Source organism: Anomaloglossus baeobatrachus, chromosome 2, assembly GCF_048569485.1.
Source record: "Anomaloglossus baeobatrachus isolate aAnoBae1 chromosome 2, aAnoBae1.hap1, whole genome shotgun sequence".
Classification (NCBI taxonomy): Eukaryota; Metazoa; Chordata; class Amphibia; order Anura; family Aromobatidae; genus Anomaloglossus; species Anomaloglossus baeobatrachus.
The window spans coordinates 432,766,312-432,792,258 of record NC_134354.1 but is presented as its reverse complement, the minus strand read 5'-3'; the positions used below and the strand labels follow the sequence as shown (position 1 = coordinate 432,792,258).

The 25,947-nt window shown below is 40.9% G+C and overlaps 1 protein-coding gene across 4 annotated transcripts in view; it reads left to right on the top strand.

The window, feature by feature from the left end:
• BCAS3 (BCAS3 microtubule associated cell migration factor) overlaps window positions 1-25,947 on the top strand; it is a 1,792,248-nt gene that overhangs the window by 967,885 nt on the left and 798,416 nt on the right. For all 4 annotated transcript variants that reach the window (XM_075336241.1, XM_075336239.1, XM_075336242.1 and 1 more), the window contains 2 exons: window positions 9,779-9,975; window positions 25,677-25,774. In XM_075336241.1, coding sequence (XP_075192356.1) covers window positions 9,779-9,975; window positions 25,677-25,774 — 295 coding nt within the window. The remainder of the gene's footprint in view (window positions 1-9,778; window positions 9,976-25,676; window positions 25,775-25,947) is intronic.

Here is a 25,947-nt window from a genome sequence, read left to right as displayed (position 1 = left end):
AACATTCATCAAAATAAAGTATATGCACCTTATCACAGTATAATACAATCATGGTGCTGCATTTATATAGTGAAAGAACTGAAGATGTAAGTGTCATACAGAACGTAATGCAGGAAGTGCCCAGCAGTCCGGACGTCCCGCCCTCCGGCTGTGTGTGGAAGGAGCACGTGATGTCACGGACGCGTCACCCTGGCAACAACGCGATCCAACCCAGCACAGAGCCTGACAGAGCAGGAGACGTCACGGACAGAGGGAATCCCGGAAGTCCCGCCCATAGTTACACAGGCTGGGGATAGCAAGATAAGAAATAAGTCTCTCCGTGATATCCAATACATCCATAGGGTGGATTAATATGAAGCAGGGGATACCGCAAACGAGGGGACCCCAATAGTCCCGCCCACCCCTATTAAGGAGACAGAGACGTGTCACACTAGCAAATCATTCAAATAATCGCCACTCCATTGTTAGGGGGAACCAGATACTAAGGGAAGGTATACAGGTATAGGGAACCAATCAGAAATATATAAAACTATTTATCAATAATACGAAGTATGTTGTGTCAATGAGGTGTTCAAGAACTGTCCCTGAATAATATATGACTTATAAGATGTAAAATACGAGTCATATAAAGGGCAGATGAAAAAAAAAAATACATATATATATATATATATATATATATATATATATATAAACTGATGTAAACGGACCAGTCCCATTATCAGCAGAACACATAGTGAGGAGACGGCACGTTACCCTAGGTACACGTAACCAAAAGGGGAGAATGCCGGCCCCCAAAGTGGACCGCCAAAAAATAAGGACGTCAGTGAGCATCAGAGATAATAACTGTCTATATATTAACTCTAATGTATCCAAATGACATAACAGAGAAACTCCCCATATGTCAAACATGGAAAGAAAAATCAGTTTTTTTGGGACAGAGGAAATCACTTATCCACTGGCACAACATAAATTAAATAAGGACAGAAAAGGGGAAGAGTACAAAGGTACCCAAAAAAATTATTGTTACACGTCCCTCAAAAAGGTCTCCCATTGGAGAAAACATGATGCACAAAATACACAAATTACGTTGCAGGTGAATAAAGCGTCCATGTCTAAGCATAAGAACAGTGAGAGAAAAAATTCAACTTCCGTCCATGGGATTCGGGGATGGTAACACAAGCTGAAGGCAGTAGACTTGAAAACGTCAGATTGTTGAAGAGGCTAGTCCTGGACTCTTACGGTGAATAAAACGGTACATCAAAAAGGCGACTCTAATTAACAAGGATGAAAAGAGACAGTATAAATATACATAACGTATAACATGTAAGGGTATACATACCAGGATAAAAAATGAATTAAAGGTAGAAAGTATAAACAAAATTAAACACACACACAAAGTGATGGCACAGCACAGAAGCAACACACACAGTGATGGCACAGCACAGGGGCAACACACACCTTGATGGCACAGTACAGGGCGGTTTCTTTCTGTAGTGTAACAGACAGACATTTGTACATGATAATACTCACCTGCTCCTGTGATGTGAGAGATCGTTAGTGGCTCCGGCCTCACTGCTGCACTTCCTGTCAGTCCTCCTGGCTCCTCCTACTGTCCTCTGCTTTTTCTTTCTATTCCTTATGTTCTCTGCTTCTCACTGTTTTTCTGCTCTCTGTTTGCTCTTCTCTCTTTTCTATGGTCTCTACTCCTCCACTCTGTTTTCCTGTTCATCTTTGTTTCTCCCGCACTGTACTGAACAAGCTCCCCCCCATCTCCTGATTGGCTGTTCTTCTCCTGGCATCTCTGACAGCTCTCTGACTCGAAGAGGAAGCTGCCTGGCCACTCCCTCCTCTTCAGCACAGGCCGAGCACAGTGTGCAGTGAGTGTAGGTGAGACTGCATCTCTGTGTTGCAGCCAGCCTGCAGCTATACAATCAGTGCTGGCAGCCAGCGGCCTTTATCAGCTGCATGGTGACGCCCCGGGGGCATGAAAATGAAAGTTAAAATGCACACACAGCAAGCAGCCCCCTCCAGGCCCCTCCAGCTCACGGGCCCCGTAGCAGTGGCATGGTCTGCTTCTATTGACGGTACGCCACTGATTGAAACTAATACTTATTCGTGATGATTGAATTTTTTTTTGCTTCACTATTTCACTTACATTTTCTTTGTACAATATCAAAGGAGATGTTTGCTCAATACTTTGAATTCATCTATTCAAAATAATTAGTATTACTCATGGGATTTGAACGTTGAAGACACCTACTCTTTATATTATCCGTGTGAACACAGTGTATGATGTTTGATGTAGTGAAACCATTCAACCACTTCATTCAAGATTCTCATCCTGCATAAAGATACTTGTCATTCTTCATGATTATCATTGTTCTTCATGATTATCATTGTTCTTCATGATTATCACTGTTCTTCAAATGATTATCTATTCATGTGAACAAAACCTTTACTGTGCTGTTTTAAGTAAAATACAATCTTCCTAAGTGATTGTAATACTATTGTATGAACTGAGGATTTCGATAGCGTTAGGGCAATGACAACCAGAGACAGGGTCTTGGTGCAAACAAGTTTTATAATATGCAACCAATAAATATGTACACAGAAAAGAACATAAACCCGGTATATACCTGCCAGGTTCAGAGCAAGGGGAATTCCCGGGACCGTGCACCGGACTCCCCCAGGGAGGCCACCAGGAGCGAACCCCTATACAGGGGCTGTCTGGTGATCACCCCAGAAGGCCTAAATGCGCAGCAGCCGGTACACGAAAGGGCAACAGGTTATAGTCCAAAAATGTCCGTACGTGATGTGGAACGTGAGTCCTAGAGCGGATATGAACCGGAAGGGACCGGGCAGAAGTGCCGACCAGTGACTGCAGACGGAGTCCGGGACCAGCGAGGGCACAGCTTGATGAGACCAGGTGGAGTCCAGAGACGGTGTCGGGAATTTTCAACAGGATCCAAATACAATCAGGAACCAAGAGCAGCAGGGCAGGAGTAGACAGGAAGCAGTATACTCAAGCAACTAGACTAAGCTTAGGGGCGGGCTTTTAAACAGATGAACAGGAAGTAGGGCAACAGAACAGAAAACTGCATGTTAACAAAGGGCAAGATCCTTCAAAAGCAAACTGGAAATCCCGGAACACTGACAGTGATACTTTTATGGCAATTTTCATACATTGTGTTTTTTGCAGCCTTTTTCATGTTTTAGGCAAATTAAAGCTCCCTTTTACAGTACCAGCAAAGAGTATGATATTTCATAAATTTCATGCACACACACAGACACACACTTGTTTTTTTTTTCCCTGATAAGTGGGAAACGGCTGCATTTTTGAAAGAAGCAGCATGTGAACTCTTTCAGCGTTTTTTGCAGCAATTTTTCACCATTGAAAACAATAAGAATGTGCAAAAATGCAACAGCTTAGTTTTTGCTGCATTTGTACTGTTTTTGTGGTGAATAAAATGAACCTTATTAACCCCTTAAGGACCGTGCCACTTTGTATGTTAATGACCAAGCCTCATTTTTTAAATCTGACCTGTGTCAATTTATCATGTAATAACTCTGGAACGCTTCAACGGATCCCAGTGATTCTGGGACTGTTTTTTCATGACATACTGTATTGTATTTCAGGATAGTGGTAAATTTTGGTTTATTTATGAAAACATAAAAAATTTGGCGAAAATTTCACAATTTTCAAACTTTGACGTTTTATGCCCTTAAACCAAATAGTTATAAAACACAAAATAGTTCATAAATAACATTTCCCACATGTCTACCTTACATCAGCACCATTTTTTAAATATAAATCTTTTTTTGTTAGGAAGTTAGAAAGATTAAAACGTTATCAGCAATTTCTCATTTTTATCCAAAAGTTTTCAAAACCGTTTTTTAGGGACCGCATCACATTTGAAGTTACTTAAAGGGGTCTGTGTGATAGAAAATACCCCAAAGTGACACTTCTAAAAACTGCACCTCTCAAACCACTCAAAACCACATTCAAGAAGTTTATTAAGCCTTTAGATGTTTAACAGGAACTGAAGCAATGTGTAAGGAAAAAATTAAAACATTTTTCTTTTTCCCACACAAATGTTATTTTAGCCCCAAAGTTTGCATTTTCACTAGAATAACAGCAAAAAAATGCAAAAGACAATTTGTTGTGCAATTTCTCTTCACTAGTCCGATACCTGATATGCGATAAAAAACCACTGTTAGGGCGCATGGCAAGGCTTGGCAGGAAGCAACGCCATTCGACTTTTGAAATGCAAAATTCTCTGGAATCGAGTAGTAGACAAGTCACCCAATTTTGGAAACTAGACCCCTCAAGTAATGTATCTAGATTTGTGGTGAACACCTTGAACCATCCCCCCCGAAGGTCAGCAACACAGCTCCCTCAACCTTCTAAATGCTGCGATCGCTTTTGATTTTGGCAGCTAGGGGGTTAATCAGCCAGTGGTGGCACACATACCGTCTCTAGTTGTTACTTCAGGAGCTCAGCTGTCAGCTGTGCTTAGCTCCTGCATTGTTCGTTCAGGAGCGAAGCTGGGCAGGGAGGTTTCCTGGAACTCTGCTTCCGGCAGTACATGACGGCAGCACAGCTACAAGGGAGCTCCCATTGCGTCTCCTGTGTTTTGCTGGCACAATGATATCGTCAGTCTATGTAAGAATGTACGTCACCGGCATCAAGAAGAATTGGAGCCACGGGGACCAGGAGTGAGGTATGTGTGTTATTTTTAGGTGTATATGGGATGTTTGCCAGTATTTAGAAGGGTAGTGAGGGATCATCCTGTATAAAGGGAGTTATATGGGGGCTCACACTGTATTTAGAGAGCTACGTGGTGATTCATCCTGTATATACAGGGCTCGTACTGTATATAAGGGCTATGTGAGGGTTCACAATGTATATAGGGAGCTATGAAGGGGCTAATACTGTACAATATATAGGAGGCTATGTGATTCTTCCTGTATATAGGGGGCTATGTGGCTGCTCATACTCTATATAGGAAGCTATTTGAGGGCTCACACTGTATATAGGCACTATGTGGGTGCTCACACTGTATATAGTGAGCTTTGTGAGGGCTTACACTGTATATAAGGAGCTATATGAGGGCTAATAATATATAAAAGGGGGCTATGTGAGGGTTCATACTGTATATAAGGGCTTATGTGGGGCTCATACTGTATATAGGGAGCTATGTGAGGCATCACACTGTCCATAGAGAGCTTTGTAGGGGGCTCATAGTGTATATAGGAGGCTATGTGAGGGCTCACTCTCTATATAAGGGGGCTATGTGTAGGCTCACACTGTATATAGTGGGCTATGTGTGCACTCATATTGTATATGGGGGACTATTTGAGGACTCATATTGTAAATAGGGGCTATGTGGAGGCTCATACTGTATACAAGTGCTATGTAAGGGCTCAAACTGTGTATAGTGAACAATGTAGGGGCTCATACTGTATCTAGGATGCTATGTGAGAGCTCAACCCATATATAAGGGGCCTATGTGGGGGCTTGTACTGTATTTAGGGGGCTACATACTGTATATAGGAGTTATGTGAGGGCTCACTCTATGTGAGGCTATGTGGGTGCTCATACTGTATATAGGGACATATGTGATAGATAACGCTGTATATAGGAAGCTATGTATGGACTCCTATCATGTATAGCAGGCTATATGAAGGCTTATCCTGTAAATAGGGGCTATGTGGGGGGTCTCATGCTGTATATAGGGGATATGTGGGGGCTCATACTGTATAATGGGGGATAGGTGAGGGCTCAAACTGTATATAGGAGGCTATGTAGGGGCTCATACTGTATATAGGAGGCTATGTAGGGGCTCATACTTTTTTTTTTTTTTGCTTTCCAGTGCATCACATGATAAAATGAATGGTGTCATTCAAAAGTACAACTTGTCCCACAAACAAAAAGCCCTCACACAGTTATGTGGATTGAAAAATAAAAAAGATATGGCTCTTGGAAGAAGAGAAGGAAAAAACAAAAGTGCATAATTGGAAAATATCCAGTCATGAGTGGGTTAACGAGAGGTGGATATGTTCAATCGTACTTCACACGTGCACCTTTATTCAATGTGATCTGAGCTACTATTGTTGGCTAGTAATAGACTTAGGTTATAACCTACCACTGGGAAAAAAAGACTATATTAATTTTCATAAATGCAAAGAATGTTCCCCAGGCTACTTTTTCATTGCTGTTTTTATATCTGCAGAATTGGCTTTTACAGAACATGTGTTTGCCGTGAAATATTGTGTAAAACTTGACTTGTGTTAAACCACAATCCTGTTTACTTTCTAAAGTAACGTTTATTAACATTCAGTGTTACATTTATGAATTTTTACAGATTAATAAAAAATGTTTAATTCCCTTACAAATTTCAAAATATTTGCTCAGCTGTGTCAGCGTTAGAGAAAAAATGGAAGACTGAATGAAAAACAAATGTAGAGGAATCCCAAGGGCCGGTAAATAGTTTAGCAGAATTTTCCTTTTCTCATCCCTTCAATTATATAATGAAGCTGTTTCAAAATTAGAAATATTACTATCACTTTGTACAACAACTGAAACATATAAGATGATGTTTTAGATGTTTCATTGTTCTGTAAATTTATATTACAGTAATGATTTTTAGGTTGTACAAATATTCCATGTTCACTAGATTGAAACCTGCCAATAAACATATAGGGGCCGGATTCATAAATCTTTCTTGCTAGAATTCAGGTGTAAAAGCCTTGAAAAGCTGAAAAATGTAGGTGTAATTCGGATGTGCTCCTAAATTTTGTGACTTTTGGTATTTTAACGCCAATTTCTTCCAACTTTAGCAAAATAGGTGAAGTAGGGGCAGGGCAACACATCTTTCTAATACCTAGGGGCACACTCTACTTTTTCATATGCTCCAGATTTATGAATTGGCATGCCCCCTCATTAAGACCGCTGAGAACAACGCCAGTCTTGATGAATAGGGCATATAGAATTTTGTTCAACATGTAGAAACCTTCAAAAGGAACCTGAAGACCCATCTCTTCCAACAAGCCTACAACCTGCAGTAACCCTTAAGGCCACTTTACACACAGAGATAAATCTGCGGCAGATCTGTGGTTGCAGTGAAATTTTGGAAAATCAGTGCCAGGTTTGTGGCTGTGTACAAATGGAACAATATGTCCATGATTTCACTGCAACCACAGATCTGCCAAAGATTTATCTCTGTGTGTGACGGGGCCTTAAGTCAACCATAGCGTCGCACAACCCGCTCTACCCCCACCTACTGTATTCTTACCCTTCCTGTAGACTGTGAGCCCCCATGGGCAGGGTCTTCTCTCCTCCAGTACCAGTCTGTGTTCATGATTTATGTACTTGTCTATGTATGTCCCTTTTTCAAATGTAAAGCGCCATGGAATAAATGTCACTATAATAATAAATAATAATAAAATAGAAAATAAGTGATCTGTCCTTTTTTTAAAGGTCTACTGTCAAATCCATGGCATATACTGTACTCAGAACCTCCAATGAATAGAGCAGCAATTTTGTATCTCTATTATCACCTTTAGATTGTGAGCCCCAATGGGTACAGCGTTCCTGTTGTATGTAAAGCGCTGCGGAATATGTTAGCGCTATATAAAAATAAAGATTAGATTTTTTTTTTGATCACCAGAACTTTATTCTGTTGATTTATATTAAAATCTGGGACCTGTACCAGTTATTATTTATGACATAGCCCACAAATATGCCATGCATGTCTCTGATGTATAAAGACTGTGAAGCAGAGTGATGGTCCCAAACATAGAACGTGCTCCTGCCAATAGCTGGGAAAGTACCGTACATATGCTACGTATGTATCAATTCTGGAAGAGAAAGAAGCAAATTTGTCTGATAAGATATATTAAAAAGTTCCTTATTTTCATGTGTACTATTGATTTATGAAATATTAATTCATGTGACGGTTACATTTTAAGTCAGCGACATGACTGTAGAGTAGAGATGCCAGTCTAGGCAAAGGGGACTTTGGCAGGAATTACTGTTTACATTTGGGGCATCGGCCCATTGGGCTTGAGTCCCCTACTCACAGCTGCTATCACTTTAACCCCTTCACGACCGGCCGATTTTTCGCTTTCCGTTTTTTTTTCGCCATTCTTTTTCTAAGAGACGTAACTTTTTTATTTTTCAGTCAATATGGTCATGTGAGGGCTCATTTTTTGCGGAACGAGCTGTACTTTTCAATGAAACCATAGGTTTTACCATATAGTGTACTGGAAAATGGCAAAAAAATTCCAAATGCAGAAAAATTGCAAAAAAAAAGTGCTATAGCACTATTGTTTTTGAGATATTTTATTCACTGTGTTCACTATATGGTAAAACTGATGTGTGGGTGTGATGCCTCAGGTCAGTGCGAGTTCGTAGACATCAAACATGTATAGGTTTACTTTTATATAAGGGGTTAAAAAAAATTCGGAGGTTTGTCTGAAAAAAGTGGCGCACGTTTTACGCCATATTCCGTGATCCGTAGCGTTCTCATTTTTCGGGATCTATGGCTCAGTGACAGCTTATTTTTTGCGACTCGAGCTGACGTTTTTAACGGTACCATTTTTGCGCAGCTGCTACGTTTTGATCGCCTGTTATTGCATTTTGCGCAAAAGTTGTGGCGACAAAAAAAACGTAATTTTGGCATTTGGAATTTTTTTGCCGCTACGCCGTTTACTGATCAGATTAATTGATTTTATATTTTGATAGATCGGGCGTTTCTGAACGCGGCGATACCAAATGTGTGTATATTTTTTATTTTTTTAACCCTTTAATTTTCAATGGGGCGAAAGGGGGGTGATTTGAACTTTTATGTTTTTTTGTTTTTTTTTTAATTTTTTAAAACTTTTTTTTTACTTTTTTTTTTATTTTACTAGTCCCCCTAGGGGGCTATTGCGATCAGCAATCCGATTGCTCTGCACTATCTGCTGACCACAGCTACACAGCTGTAAACAGCAGATACGTGCACTTACTGCTTCCCTGGCCTCCGTGGAAAGCGACAGTGAAAGTAGTTCATGTCTAGCACAGGAGTCATCACATGACCCTGTGCTACCATGACAACCATCGGAAGTCACGTGATCATGTCACGTGACTTCTGGTATCGGGCGGTAAGTAAATCTTTACCGCGATCGCGTTTATAATGGCGCTGTGACATATTGACAGCTCCATTACAGGGGTTAAACGGCACGAGCAGATAATGATTCTGCTCGTGCCTAGCAGGCACACATCTCAGCTGTGAAAATCAGCTGAGATGTGCGCCGATCGCAGCATGCTGCTGCCAGGAGACCGCGGGCAGTAACGTTATGACCGCTAGGACGTAATTTTACGGCCCGCGGTCGTTAAGGGGTTAAAAGCCGTAAAGCTGCTTACAAACTACCTTTACTACTACTCAGTTTGAATACTCAGTAAAAGCAGCAATTAAGGTTTTAACAGGATGCAAGATGTTACCCCTGTTCTCATGATTTGCCATATAAACAATGGTAACCTTGAAATGTACATTTTGGGAGAACAATAAGATTATTGAAATGTATAATGTGCAAATGTTTTACTATGTATTCAACATACTGACAATCTAGTCATTAATTTTTTTCAGATTTGAATATAAGAAATTTTAGAGGAATGACTTATTCTCTTAATTCATGTCACATAGTTTTGATATTAGAAACTTGTATATCTGATATATATTTTTAAATTTTTTATTGTGCTTTTGTCCCACCATTGTTGTTTCTTTTTATATTTCAGGTGGAAATCGTCACACATACAGGACCTCATAGACGATTGTGGATGGGACCTCAGTTTCAGTTTAAAACCATCCATCCCTCTGGTCAAACAACTGTGATCTCTTCTAGCTCATCAGTCCTCCACTCCCATGGGCCAAGTGATACCCCACAGCCATTGCTGGAATTTGACACAGATGATCTTGATCTGAACAGCCTTAGGTAGCTTTTTTTTTTTAAGAAAATCATCTATACAAATGTATTCATTTTTCACTGTTGTTGCTGAATTGCTGTTTATTATTTTCCAATTTCCTGTTACTTCTTCGTATGTTACAAGTTAATGTCATTTTAATGTAACACTCATAGTTAGAAAGTTTGAAAAAAGGCATATGTCAAACCAGTCTAATCTATTATCCAACATTGTTGATTGAGGACAACAACAACAATAACATGAGTTCTGTGTCCCAAACTGAATGGCATAGTCCGTAAGACTATTGGAGTTAGCTGGGTGCATGACTATCAATCAATTCAAAAAGTGTACACAGACCCTTGTACTCATGATCTGCAGGAATCATACATTTATATTAAATTGCTTCAACTCTTTCAACCCTTTTGAATACTTGGGGTGAAATGGAAAACTGATTATAAGCCAGACTTTCCTGTCCAACAGCTATGCGTAACCATGCAAATACTCTTGTGGTTTAGTAGGCAAGCATTCCCACACATGTGCTTCAAAATGCTGTAGAAAAACTGTTTACACGAGTGTAGAAATGTTTTCTATATGATATGTTGTAAATGGGTTCTCAAATCCAGTTTGATCTGGTTTTAATTTTATGATTTATTAATTTTATGATTTATTTGATTAGGTTTTAATTTTATGGGATATTTATTGTGGACCGTGTGTCTTTGCAAAAATCACGGCGACAAGTCCGTTTTTACTACAGCATGGATGAAAACTCTATGGGTTTGTGCTATTCGTGATTAACCCCTTCACTCGCTGGCAATTTTCTGTTTTTCATTTACGTTTTTTTCCTCCCATTTTTCCAAGAGTCATAACTTTTTTAATTTCCCATCAATTTTGCCCTATGAGGGCTTATTTTGTTGCGGGACAAGTTTAACTTTTGAATGAAACTATTAGTTTTACCATATAGTTTACTGAAAAACGGGAAAAATTCCAAATGTGGAGAAATAGTGAATAAAGTGAAATTCCACAATGGTTTTGGGGATTTTTTATTCACCATGTTCACTAATAGTAAAACTGATATGTCAGTATGATGCATCAGGTTGGTACGAGTTCGTAGATACCATACTTTTACTTTTAATCTAAGTGGTGAAAAATAATTCAGAAGTTTGTCAAAAAAAAAAAAAGCGCTTTTGCCACCAATTTCTGAGACCCATAGCGTTCTCATTTTTCGGGATCTGGGGCTCTTATTTTTTCATCTTGAGCTGATGTTTCTATGATACATATTGATACATTTATGATAATTCTAATAATTTTGTCAGATGCGCTGTTCTGATCGCCTGTTATTGCTTTTAAAGAAATGTTGCAGTGACCAAACAACGTAATTTTGGTGTTTGGAATTTTTTTGTCGTCATGCCTTGTACCAATCAGATTAATTATTTTACATTTTGACAGATCAGGCATTTCTGAACACGGTGATACCAAATATGTGTATTCTTTTATATTTTTAACTGTTTTATTTTCAATGGGGCAAAAAAAGAGTGATTGAACTGTTAGGTGACTTTTTTTTACATTTTTTATTTATTTACCAGCCCCCATAGGGGACTTGAGCACTGCACAGTCCGATCGCTTGTCCTGATCAGAGCAATGCTGCAGCAACGCTCTAATCAGCAGAAATGTTCATCTCCTGTGAGTGTCAGGCTCTGTCGGCTGTTATAGGAAGTGAGTCACGGTAGTGTAAGGGGTCATCCCTACCCCAGCCCTTTAAATAGCCCTGTCAGTGTTTGACAGCACGGTCTAAGGGGTTAACAGGCATGGGTGAATCTCTGATCCACCTCTGTCTGTTAGCCACACATGTCTGCTGATCAGATCAGCAGATTTTTGCAGGGAATACTGCTGACTCGCCCCGAAGCCCACAGTAACCGGAGGGAGGCGGCCAAGAACGTACCAGTATGTCCTTGTTCGTTAAGAGGTTAACATGCAAAAAATAGGGAAAGCTTTGTTATTGAGATAATCTTTGACGAAACACTGATGGTAAAAACTGACACTAATCAAACACTAATTTAAATTCGGATCCAAAACACTGAGAACACCAGTACCATTTTTTTTTGCCAGAAAATACATGGACGTCTGAATGAGGCCTTATATACAGTGCCTTGCGAAAGTATTCGGTCCCCTTGAAGTTTTCAACCTTTTCCCACATTTCAGGCTTCACACATAAAGATAAAAATTTTAATATTATGGGGAAGAATCAACAAGAGGGACACAATTGTAAAGTTGAACGAAGTTTATTGCTTATTTTAAAGTTTTTTAAAAAATAAATAACTGAAAATTGGGTCGTGCAATATTATTCTAGCCCTTTACTTTCAGTGCAGCAAACTCACTCCAGAAGTTCATTGAGGATCTCTGAATGATCCAATGTTGTCCTAAATGACTACTGATGATAAATATAAGCCACCTGTGTGTAATCAAGTTTGCGTATAAATGCACCTGCTCTGTGATAGTCTCAGTGTTCTGTCTAAAGCGCAGATAGCATCATGAAGATCAAGGAACACACAAGGCAGGTCCAGGATACTGTTGTGGAGAAGTTTAAAGCCGGATTTGGATACAAAAAAGAATTATAAAACTTTAAACATCCCAAGGAGCACCGTGCAAGCGATTGAAATGGAAGGAGTATCATACCACTGCAAATCTACCAAGACCCGGCCGTCCATCCAAACTTTCATCTCAAACAAGGAGAAGACTGATCAGAGATGCAGCCAAGAGGCCCATGATCACTCTGGATGAACTGCAGCGATCTACAGCTGAGCTGGGAGAGTCTGTCCATAGGACAACAATCAGTCGTACACTGCACAAATCAGGCCTTTATGGAAGAGTGGCAAAGAGAAAGCCATTTCTCAAAGATATCTATAAAAAGTGTTGTTTAAAGTTTGCCACAAGCCATCTAGGAGACACACCAAACATGTGGAAGAAGGTGCTCTGGTCAGAGGAAACCAAAATTGAACTATTTGGGCACAATGCCAAATGATATGTTTGGCATAAAAGCAACACAGCTCATCACCCTGAACACACCATCCCACTGTCAAACATGGTGGTGGCAGCATCATGGTTTGAGCTTGGTTTTCTTCAGCAGGGACAGGGAAGATGGTGAAAATTGATGGAAAGATGGATGGAGAAAAATACAGGACCATTCTTGAAGAAAACCTGTTTTAACCTGCAAAAGACCTGAGACTGGGATGGAGATTTGTTTTCCAACAAGACAATGATCCCAAACATACTTTTGACCATAGTGCTCATTTGAACAAACACTCAATTTTTACATACATGCATAAATAAAGGATACACAGGCTTAAGGCCCCCATACAATTCAAGCGACAGTCTAAGGCGGGCTTTGCACGTTGCGACATCGCAAGCCGATGCTGCGATGTCGCACGCGATAGTCCCCACCCCCGCAGGTACGATATCTTGTGATAGCTGGCGTAGCGAAAATTATCACTACGCCAGCTTCACATGCACTCACCTGCCCTGCGACCGTCGCTCTGGCCGGCAACCCGCCTCCTTCCTAAGGGGGGGGCCGTGCGGCGTCACAGCGATGTCACACGGCAGGCGGCCAATAGCGGCGGAGGGGCGGAGATGAGCAGGATGTAAACATCCTGCCCACCTCCTTCCTTCCGTATAGCCGCTGGCGGCAGGTAAGGAGATGTTCCTCGCTCCTGCAGCATCACACACAGCGATGTGTGCTGCCGCAGGAACGAGGAACAGCATCGTACCTGTCGCGGCAGCGTAATTATGAAAAAGTCGGAGCCTGCACCGAAGATACGATAACGACACTTTTGCGCTCGTTAATCGTATCATCTAGGATTTACACACAACGATGTCGAAAGTGACGCCGGATGTGCGTCACTTTCGATTTGACCCCACCGACATCGCACGGGCGATGTTGCAAAGCCGCCCTAACATGTATAAGGACCTCACAACTCTTCTCAGCAGATGATGTTACGTGAAAGAAGGATGTGCCTCATTGGATATACAATAACCGATCCTTTTGTTCTCTGGGAGGTAAGCCTAAGGGGTGTGGCAGCAAAACATAAAAGCACTCAGCTCGACTGTGCATGCAGGAGTTGGTGGAAATAGCTGTCGGATCATTAGGCTGACAGCTATCTAATATACACTATATCAGGCACTTCAAGTTAACATTATAGTCCAAGTAAGAACCGTGATGTAGTGCCTGTCTGTACAATGCAGTCCATACTCGAGCCCCTATTCATCAACAACAGCGATGTTCATGCCAGTGTTGATGGGGGGGGGGGCATATTTCAGTCAGATGCTTTTGTTTCATTAGAGGAAATCTGTCAGCAGGTTTTTGCTATGTAATCTGAAGACAGAATACAGTAAAGGTTAAAACATAGAATTCAGGGTTGCCTCTCATGTCAAGGTCCGAGCTGTTGTTTACTTGCAATGTTTGTTTTAGCACCAGGAACTTATCATTGCTCGGACACAGCAGCGCGTGAGCCCAAGTTCGATATGCTTCTTCTATAATTAGTAGCTCACTGTCTATACACATTGTACATACATAGAGCCTGGTATGGGTGGGGCAGCGTCTGAGCTTTTCTTTGCTTGCATTGATAAATCTAAAAACTCTGATTGTGTCAGAACCGATGCATCCACTAAGCGATAAATCATCGGTTTCGGGGTCTTTTTCCCAACATCATGCTGCTCTCAGATGAGGTAGCAAAAACCAGATGACAGATTCCCTTTAAGAGGGGTACGCCTCTTAGTGAATCAGGAGTGTTTGAAAAGTCAGGGATTGGAGTAAGACTTCTGTTGTAAGGAATGCCACGGATTGTCATGAATTAGACAATGTCACACGGCTCTCAGCTCTAAATTCGCCAGGTGTCATAGCGCCTTCTGAGCCTTTTTACACTGCAGAGTCTGATGCGCTATCTGCTGCTTTCGAGTTGCTTAGTTAGCGCACAGCATCGACCTGTTGTGTGCTTACTAGTGATCGGCCTAGCAAGAGTTAATTTTTGCTGGCCTGTGAATTGCTGCTAGGGTCATGGGTTTCTGGAGACCTATCATGGCCGCCTCTGCCCTTTAAAAGATGGTGGAATATGCTCCTCCATGCCGATAATAGCTTTATGCAATTCCGGTCTATGTGCATGGTGATCCAGCTTCTGGTGAACTGCTGTATGCTATGGTGTTCTGTGGAAATAAACTTGTCATTTGATTATTTCCTTCCCTTTTTTTATTTCCTCCTGAGCACATTTTGTCTATACCTATGTGAGTGATCGCTGGTTGTTTGAGTTTTGCTTGAGAAGCCTTTGGGACAAAAAATACGCAAAAGTGACTCCATTCTAAAAACTGCACCCCTGAAAGTGGTCCAAACCGCGTTCAAAAGATAATAAAAATGTTGCATTTTCACAAGGGTAACAGGAGAAAATGCACCATATAATTTATTGTGAAATTTCTTCTGAGTACGCCGATACTCCATATGTGGTGGACAGCTACTGTTTGGGCACACAGCAGGGCTCGGTAGGGAAGGAGCAAAATTGTCTGGAATCATTAGCGAACGCCATGTTTTTGGAGAGCCCCTGATGTGCCTAAGCAGTGTAAACCCCCACAAGTGACCCTATTTTGGAAACTAGACCACTCAAGGAATTTACTTAGATGTGTGTTGAGCACCTTGAAACCCCGGAGCTTCACAGAATTTTATAATGCTGAGCAGTAAAAATAAAAAAAACCCACATTTTTCCACAAAATTGTTGTTTCAGCTGCAAATGTTTTATTTTTACAAGGGTAACAAGAGAAAATGCACTGAACAACTTGTGCAATTTCTCCTGAGTACGCCGATTCCACATATGTTGTGGGAAACTACAGTTTGGCACACGGCAGGGATCAGAAGGTAAGGAGCACCATTTGACTTTTTGAATGCAAAATTGTCTAGAATCATTATTAAACATCATGTCGCGCTTGGAGAGCCCCTGATGTGTCTAAATAGTGGAAACCACCTACAAGTGATGACATTTTGAAAACTAACCCCCTTAAGAAATTTATCTAGATGTGTGATGAGCTCCTAGAACCCCCAGGTGGGTCACAGAATTTTCAAACTTTGAACCATAAAAATGAAAAAAAAGAAATTTCCCCGCAAAAATATTGCTTGAGCCCCAAATTATTTTATTTCCACAAAGGGAGCATCAGAAAATGAACTCCAAAACATGTTGTGCAGTTTCACATAAGTACGGTGATACTGCATATGTGGTGGGAAATTACCGTTCGGACACGCTACCGAGCTCCAAAAGGAAGGAGTGATGTTTTGGAACACATACTTTGGTGGAATAGACTGTGAGCACCATGTTGCATTTGGAGAGACCCTGCTGTGCCTAAATAGTGAAACCCCCCCACAAGTGATGCCATTTTGGAAACTAGACCCCTTAAGAAATGTATCTAGATGTGTGATGACCTCCTTGAACCCCCAGGTGAGTCACAGAATTTTCCAACTTTGATCCGTAAAAATGAAAAACAATGTTTTGCCCCGCAATAATATTGCTTGAGCCTCAAATTATTTTATTTCCACAAAGGGAGCATCAGAAAATTAACCCCAAAACTTGTTGTGCAGTTTCACATAAGTATGGTGATACTCCATATGTGGTGGGAAATTACCGTTTGGACACACTGCCGAGCTCCAAATGGAAGGAGTGATGTTTTGGAACACATACTTTGATGGAGTTGACTGTGGGCACCATGTCGCATTTGAAGAGACCCTGATGTGCCTAAACAGTGAAAACCACCCATAAGTGACCCCATTTTGGAAACGATACCTTTCAAGGAATTATTTAGAGCCATAGTTATAGTAATGACACTAATGCTTTTACTGGTGCACAAATTAATAATGTGGTGGCATGTGTACCTTGTACGGAGTACATCAGACTATGGTCAGTTCATGTTTGATTCTTTTCAAATCTTTGGCAGTTAACTCCTTAGTAACGGACCTAATTTTCACCTTAATGACCAGACCAAATTTTGCAATTCTGACCAGTATCACTTTATGAGGTTATAACTCTATCTGGAACGCTTCAACGGATCCCAGTGATTGTGAGATTGTTTTTTCGTTACATATTGGACTTAATGTTAGTGGTAAATTTCGGACAATATTTTTGTGTTTATTTATTAAAAAAATTGAATTTTGGCGAAAATTTTGAAAATGTAGCAATTCTCAACTTTTGAATTTTTATACCATTAAACCAGAGTTCTGTGACACAAAACACTTAATAAATAACATTTTCCACATGTCTACTTTATATCAGCACAAATTTGGAAACATTTTTTTTTGTTAAAAGAGTTCAAAGTTTATCAGCAATTTCTCATTTTTGCATCAAAATATACAAAACCTTTTTTTAGGGACCACATCACATTTGAAGTGACTTTGAGAGGCCTGTGTGACAGAAAATACCCCAATGTAATACCATTCTAAAAACTGCACCCCTCAGACTGCTCAATACCACATTCAAGTAGTTTATTAACCCCTCAGGTGCTTCACAGGAATGAATGCAAAGTGCAATAAAAAAAAATAAAATTTACATTTTACCTAAAAATGTTGCTTTAGCCTCAATTTATTCACGTTTACAAGGGATAGCATGACAAATTGGATACCAAGTTTTCTTTATCAGTTTCTTCCGAACGCACTGATACTCCACATGTAAGAAACCTCTGTTGGAACAAACAGGAGAGCTCAAAAGGGAAGGAGCGCCATTTGAAATTTGAAACACAATTTATGGCTGAAATAGATTGTGGGCACCATGTTGCACTTGAGACACAAAATTGTAGAAAAAATTCTACGAAAAGCCGATAAGGTCAAAAAACAAATTATTTATTGGTTAAAAAAGAGGCTAAGGTGACGCCGAAACGTGCGCGTCGGGGCTGAGCGTCACATGTGCAGGCAGGTCCTCCATGTCCAGGTCTCCTCTGATCAGGTATCTACTTCTTTTTCATTTTTTCACCACATAATCATGTTGTTCTAAGGCCACAAGTCTTTATTCCCTTTTGCACACCATTGTTTGCACATACCCCATGTGGTGTCCTTTTTACTTTATACTAGGCTGACTGTTGCATTTATACCACGTCATCTGGTCTCCCAGTTCTGCAATTTTAACTTTTATTAACATGTGATATACACCCACATGTTATATTGCAAAAACTGTTATATTTCTCCTTATTTTTCTCTTGGTCATATATTTTTTTTGTTTACCAACCAAATTGTCACAATTTCTGCTTTTTATTGTTCCTGGACTGGTTTTACCAATCTGTCACAAAGTATCTGCCTCCATGCTTTGTATTACATGTGATGCCCTCTTCCTCTGGTTTAAACTGCCGTTGTGGCGGTCTCTTTTTTTAACCAATAAATAATTTGTTGTTTGATCTTATCGGCTTTTCATAGAATTTTTTCTACAATTTTGTGTCTGTTATGTAATTTTCCGTAGATCGTTCTATAGCCTTACAGCCCATACACCTCCTTATTATTTAATTGCGAGGTATGTATTTACTTATGTTGGTGCTATGTACGGTTTTTTTTTTTTATCTATCTCGGTATTCACCATGTTGCATTTGCAGGACCCCTAAGGTACCTAAACAGCAGAAACCCCCAACAAGTGACCCCATTTTCTAAAATAGACCCCTCAAGGATTTTATCTAGGGGTATAGTGAACAATTTGAGCCCACAGGTACTGCACAGAATTTTATAACAATAGGTTGTCATACTGAAAATGTTCTTCTTTTTCACAAAAGTGATGTTTTAGCACCAAATTTTCCACTTTTACAAGAGGTAACACCAAAAAGTGGACCCCTCAGTTTGTTACCCACTTTCTTACGAGTGCATCGATACCCTACATGAATTCAAAAACGTCTGTTTGGGTAAACGGCAAGTCTTGAAAGGGAAGGTGCACTTTTCTAATTTTGGATCGTTAGATTTGCAGAGCCTATGTGTTATCAGAACAACTGAAAACCCACATAAATGGATTTTTTTGTATATTTTATCCTGGAGTGAAGGGCAAATTGTGGAGGAAAACACAGCCAACTATATGGCAGACTTGTGCTTGTTCCAGAGATGAAGGAACGCCAGGAGGGCTAGAAGGACATGTTAATCTTTCAGAGACTGGTCGTATAACGTCTGTTTAGCGCCATCAATCCCTATATGAGGGATGAATGTGCCAGTCGACGTGGTACACCATAAAAGTCTCCTACCCGCCAAGGTCAGAACCGTTTTATGCACAAAACAACCAGTCCCCTACAGAATTATAAAAGTATTGTCCAGTACAGGAGGTTCGGCAAGAACCATGCAGTAAAGCCCATGGTGTAAGATTATGGAACAGCTTCAGATCCTCCAATAAAATTATCATGCCCGTATCACCAAGACATTGTTGTAATAGCAGTCAGACTAAAGGGCCCGTTACACGCTACAATTTATCTGACGATCGCATGTGCGACGTGACACGCCCAGATCATATTTACGATTTGCCGGTATCGCTTATAGGTCGTTTATTTGCTGTCACACGTAACAATCTCAAAATCGACGCATCAGTGATCGATATATTGTTGGACCCAGGCGGTCGTTTGAATGTTGTTCAATGTTGGCAGGGTGTTAAACGGAGCAATATGTCAGCTGCTTCCCCAAACGAACATTTTTTTTTAAAAATGAACAACATGTCAACGATCCACGATTTTCATCCTATTTGCGATAGTTCAGAGTCGCTCGTAGGTGTCACATGCAACGACGTCGCAAACGATGCCGGATGTGTATCACGGAATCCGTGACCCCGATGACATATCTCCCTATAAATCGACGCGTGTAACGGGCCCTTAAGATGACTGGTGCAAAAACTTTGTGAGTGATGAAATCTTGGAATTATTTGTCAGATGATCAGATGTTTCAAGAACATTTGTGGGGTTCACATTCTGGAGTACGCAGACGTGGGCATGTGACGAGAATTTGTCTGAATAATACTTCAGTATGTGAGTGATCAAGTCCTGGAATTATTTCTATGGATCTGGAAGAGCTTAAAGCATGGGGTAACACAAAGTGCTGGCTGGGATGGGCACATGAGACAGTAGTATCTAGATTCGCTCCACCTACCATCCTTGCCACAGACACGGCACCTTTTTTTGGGACGGTTTTGGGTGGGAGTAGGAGGCATGAGACGCATAAAATTTCGTTCTGTTAGTCTCCGTGCATTCTCTGACTCGAAGGCTGCCTCTGGTGCCGTCTAGTTAAACAAGAGGGACTAAATAATTTTTTCTTGGTATTGTAGAAATGTGAGGGCCCTTTGTGATTTTTTTTATACAGTACATAACTGTTGTAAGTAGCAATCTGTATCACGTAGATTGCTATCTTTTTGTACCAGGCCCTCATTTTCCGCTTTACCAGGTATGGTTGGATCACCTGGTCAGACAGGTCGACGCCACCCATGAACCTTTTGTATTCTTTCACACAGATAAGTTTTTGTTTGTCCCTGGTGGCTCCCCTCTTTCTGACCGACACAGTGGTGTCCTCATGCAGGGTGGTGAGCAAGTAGACGTCCTTGCGGTTATTCCAGTTTACGGCAAGCAGTTTGTCATTTGCCAGTGCCAATGACACCCCCTTCTCTAGACGTCTGGACACCAACTCTGACGGCAAACCAACACGGTTTTTCCTTATTGTCCCACAGGCCCCTGTATTTGCAACATGAAAGGATTGGTATAGGGGGATACTGGTGTAATAGTTGTCGGTGTACATGTGGTAACCTTTACCAAGAAATGGCGTCATTAGCTCCCAGACAATTTTTTCTTGGACGCCAATTGTCTGGGGACAATTGGGTGTGCTTATTTGGCGGTCCCTACTCTCATAAATGATAACATTGCACGTGTACCCGCTGGTGCTTTCACACACTTTAAATAATTTTATGCCATACTTGGCTCTTTTGGAGGGGATAAACTGATGAAATGAGAGACCGCCCTTGTAGCTCATTATGGACTTGTCAACCGAAACATTCTCCTCTGGGCTGTAGCAATATAGAAAGGATTCCTTCAGGAGGGATATTAGGGGTTTCAATTTATTAAGGCGGTCATAATTGGGGTCAGTTCTTGGGGAGACTTGGGAATTATCACTAAAATGGAGGAATCTCAATAGGGTCTCATGTTGGGTTCGGGACATTACAGCTGCAAATACAGGGGTGGCGTGGACAGATTTAGTTGCCCAGTAGGAGCGGAGACTGTTTTTTTTCACTATTCCCATTTTGAGGGTAATGCCTAAACATTTTTTAATTTCCGGGACACTTGTGGGGATCCAGGACTGGTAATGGACATACGTCGGCTTTTGGACAATATATTGACGGTCGTATAAATTGGTGTGGTGGGTGATGAGCTCAGGCACATGTTTGGTAAAAAAAAATTTGAAAAAAATCCAGTGGGACAAAATTGGGGACATTTATTTTGATGCATGGGTCTCCTATGAAAGGGGGAATTTGTGGGGTAAAGGACGAGTTGGGGTACCAGGAAGGATGGAGGACTGCAGAACTAGGTCCTACCCCTGACGCTTCAGCAGTGGCGACTGCCGGGGTGTGGGACCCTGTGGAGGAAGCCGAATTGTCACCGCTATCTGAAATTGCCTCTCTTTCTGAGACGGATTCGGTCTCTGAACCGGAACTACCGGAGTCAGGCATTGAGTACGCTTGCTCCGCTGTAAACATTCTGCGGGCCATGGGGGTTTTTTTACGTATCCCTGCGTAACAAAAAAGTAACCTAAACCTAATGTAACACTAGCATTTTTTTTTTATAACCCTAAAAAAGATTTATAAAGATTATAAAAAAGAAGGTAAAATTATTTGATTAGGATAATAATGCAGCGACGGATGACGGAATGACGGAGGGGGGATGATCACGGTGGAGTGATCAGAAAATTGGGAATCGATTATGAGGAATTCAGTCGATTTATCACTTTTTATCTCTAATATGGCAGCATTTAGTCTCTCTCTCTTCTCTCCCAGATCAGCTACAAGGGAGAGAGCAGGGAGGCGGACCTAAGTGCTGCCATAATTAATTATCAAATATTGGCAATTTGACTACTGTGATAGAATCTATCACAGTATTCAAATCTTAACAGCCAATCAGAATTTTTTTTTTTGGTTGCCGGTTGCAGGAGGCAGATTATGCCAGGCACACTGCGCATGTGCCCGCCATTTTCCTGGAGAATAGAAGAAGGGGGGCTGCGGGGGATCGAGGATCAGCAATTTTTTATTGAGGTACAGGGGGTGGGGGGTTTGGGGAGCGGGGTATCCCAGATCGGGTTGGAGAGAGACCGGGAACGGCGGTGAGGACTCCAGGGGACCCGAGAGGGCTCTGGAAAACCAGAAGGGGCTTCGGGGGACCAGAGAGGCCTCCGGTTTATTGTAGGAGGTCTCAGGGGGAGGACATTTCTCTCTGATCTGAAATGTTTGATCATTTCAGATCAGAGAGAAATGAATGCAGAGGTGGCGGCAGTTTTCGGCGCGCTCTGGCGCCATCTTTGATGCTCCGGAGGGAGGGCTCTGGAGAACCGGAAGGGTCTCTGGGGGACCAGAGAGCGATCCGGTGTACTGGAGGAGGGCTCAGGGGGAGGACATTTCTCTCCAATCTGATATGTTTGATCATTTCAGATCGGAGAGAAATGAATTCAGAGGCGGCGGCAGTTTTCGGCGATCTTCGGTGCCATCGTGGATATTCTGGAGGGAGGGGTGGGGGGATTTCTCCGGTACCTAGGGCCTTGGGGGCACTATCAGATGAGAAAGAAATCAATTTTACCTGCCATTTCTTTTTTTTTAATGTGATCGGCGGTATACGGTGTATACCGCCAATCACATTATCGGGGTCCAAAAAAACCCACCCCGATTCATAATCTGGGGGGTCTCAGCTACCATTGAATAAGGAAGGCTGGCTATCACTCCATTTTGTAATGCCATGCCATAACCTGTGCATAGCGCTTGATTGGAGCCAATTTCATCTTACAACAGGAAAATGACCCAAAGCACACCTCCAAATTATGCATGAACTATTTAGGGAAGAAGCAGGCAGCTGGTATTCTATCTGTAATGGAGTGGCCAGGCCAGTCACCAGATCTCAACCATATTGAGCTGTTGTGGGAACAGCTTGACCGTATGGTACACAAAAAGTGCCCATCAAGCCAATCCAACTTGTGGGAGGGGGGAAGCATGGGGTGAAATATCTCCAGATTACCTCAGCAAATTAACTGCTAGAATGCCAAAGGTCTGCAAAGCTGGAATTGCTGCAAAGGAGCATTCTGTAACCAAAGCAAAGTTTGAAGGAGAAATTATTTCAAGTAAAAATTATTTCTAACCTTGTCAATGTCTGAACTATATTTTCTATCATTATGCAACTCATTTGATACATACAAGTATGATTTTTCTTGGAAAAGACAAAATTGTTTGGGTGACCCTGTAGTGTACCTTAGTCTTTGAATGAATTGATAAAATCCCTCATCTGGATTTACATTAGTTTCTAACTGAGCTGGTACATATGCTACTTAAAGCTTTGTTATATTTCATTTATTTTAGTTTACCCTATTCATTTAGTGCGTGTGGATTTGAACTTATTTCCACCTCTTTTCACTTCCTAAACTTGTTGTTTCAACAGAACTTATAGGTTTTGATTTGACTGATAAGTAAGTTACTAAAATAAATAAGTGTGGCTGAACTAGATCTTTAACCAGTTCTGATCAGCTTGATCCTGAGAAAAGGAAGGAGGGTGTGGGGAGGTGAATTAGAAGAATGACCTTGCGATCAGAAGTCTTGATGGAGATTGTAATTTTATAGTATTATATTTCCCTTACTACTTGTGTGTATTTTCTGCCCCAATATGCAACTGCATTGGGGTGCTACTGTACTGTTTAGCTTAATTTTACTGTTCTGGGCCAATTTTAATGAATACAAAGAATCTCTGCCAATCTGAACAAATTCATTTCTGCTACATTCACATAGCCTGTAACCATACGTTAAAACGGATCCTGCAAAAATCTGTTGGCAAAATGATTTTCTTCATGATCCGTTTTTTTAACTTTGGAGTCTATGGAGAATGGATCCGTTAACGGATTGCTATTTAGCTTCTATTTGAAACGGATCCTGTAAGAAAAAAATGGACCCATTACAAATGCAAGAAAAATTGATGGCTAAATAGCAATCCGTTAACAGATCCGTTCACCATGGACTTCAATGTTAAAAAATGGATCTTACAGACATCAGTTATTTGAGGAACAAAAAAGTTGTGTTTGCAGAACTTTTTTCCAACGGATTTCTGCAGGATCCTTTCTATCGGATGATTACAGGACGTGAACTCAGTCTTAATAATAACTTGCGCTAATTTCAAAATTGTGTTGGCTGCCATTTCAAGCAGCTGACCAGCTTGTCTAATGGTAAGTTTATAACAGCTAAGGCTAAGTTCACATGTCGATTAGGGAGTTCCATTTGTCTGTTCCACTGTCGGAATAAACAAGTTTGCTGAATGATGCAAAATGGAAACCCCTAAGGTCACCGTTTCATGGGGTCTCTCTCCTTTACGTTTAGTGTCAGTTTTATAGCAAGAGAAAAGGTCATGCATGGTGTCCTTTTCTTTCCATTATAAAATTGAATCCAAAATCAAACTTGATGGACCCCATAATAATCAATTGGGTCCCTTTTTCCCATTTACATCACTTAGCAAACAGCTAGTTGTTCATTGATCAGATTAATGTATACTGATGATCTAAAGAGCCCTATGCAGAATACAATTCCAAAAGCATGCTCCATGCAATAACTGAATCAGCAAGGAATGCTGAAAAATCACCATTCTAAAATGTACAAAATCATAAATGCAGGTCACTTGGGGTTGCTGATAAGTCTTTGGTTTTACCCAGAAACAAACGAGATTGGATGATGAAACTTTATATTAATTCCACACACTCTCCACTGATGTCAACTCACTTCTTACATCAGTATTCCAAGTTCTGTATGCCTAGCAAAAAGAAGGATTTCGATTGTGCCTCAAACCAGGCACCCATAGCAGCCATGGCATCAGAAATGGTGTGAAATTTTGTACTCTTGAGGTGTTTCTTCAGGTTTGGAAACAGATGGTAGTCAGAGGGAGCTAGATCTGGTAAATAAGGTGGGTGGTCAACCAGCTGTAAGCCCAGCTTTGCAAGTTTTGCCATGGTCGCTTATGCAGTGTGACTGGATACATTGTCTTGCAGGAACAAGATTCCTTTGGACAGCTTGCCGTGCTTTTGGCCTTCTGAACTTCCTTCATTTGATCAAATTGTTCAATGTAATACCATGCATTGATGGTAGAACCCTTTTAAAGGTAGTCCACTAGCAGCACGCCCTCCTTATCCCAGGACACAGACGCCATCACCTTAGTGGCTGATTTTTGCATCCTGAACTTCTTTGGACGAGAATCACTGTGCCTCCACTCTTTTGACTGCTCCTTGTTTTCATGGACTTAGTGTTATTTAAAATGTTATCGAAAAGTTAAAATATAATGTGCTTCTCCAAAAAAGACACTTTAGGAAAACTAATGTAAGCAAAGGTATGATGTTGCAACATTTATTTTAACCAAAGAATATCTGACTTCAAATATGCTAGGTTGCTGTAGACAGCTGCATTTCCTTTACATTCGTTTGATACGTTAGCTTGTTTAGCTTTGTTAGAACATTTACATAAGATCTTCTCACAAACATGTCTTGTTACAGAATCCAGCCTGTTCGCTCTGAGCCTGTAAGCATGCCAGGATCTCCCCGACCTACTGCTGATCGAAGGGGAGGATCAACAGTTATTGATGCTAGCTCAGGTAGGAAAACCTTTAATGGTCAATTGGCCATAAAGGATGACTTTATTGAAGTAAAGGGTTTACAAAAAAGTTTTACTGTGTATACTATAGATGCAGTGATGTAATATGAACTACATACAGTGCCTTTTGAAAGTATTCACCCCTTGGCTTTTTACCTATTTTGTTACAGTAGT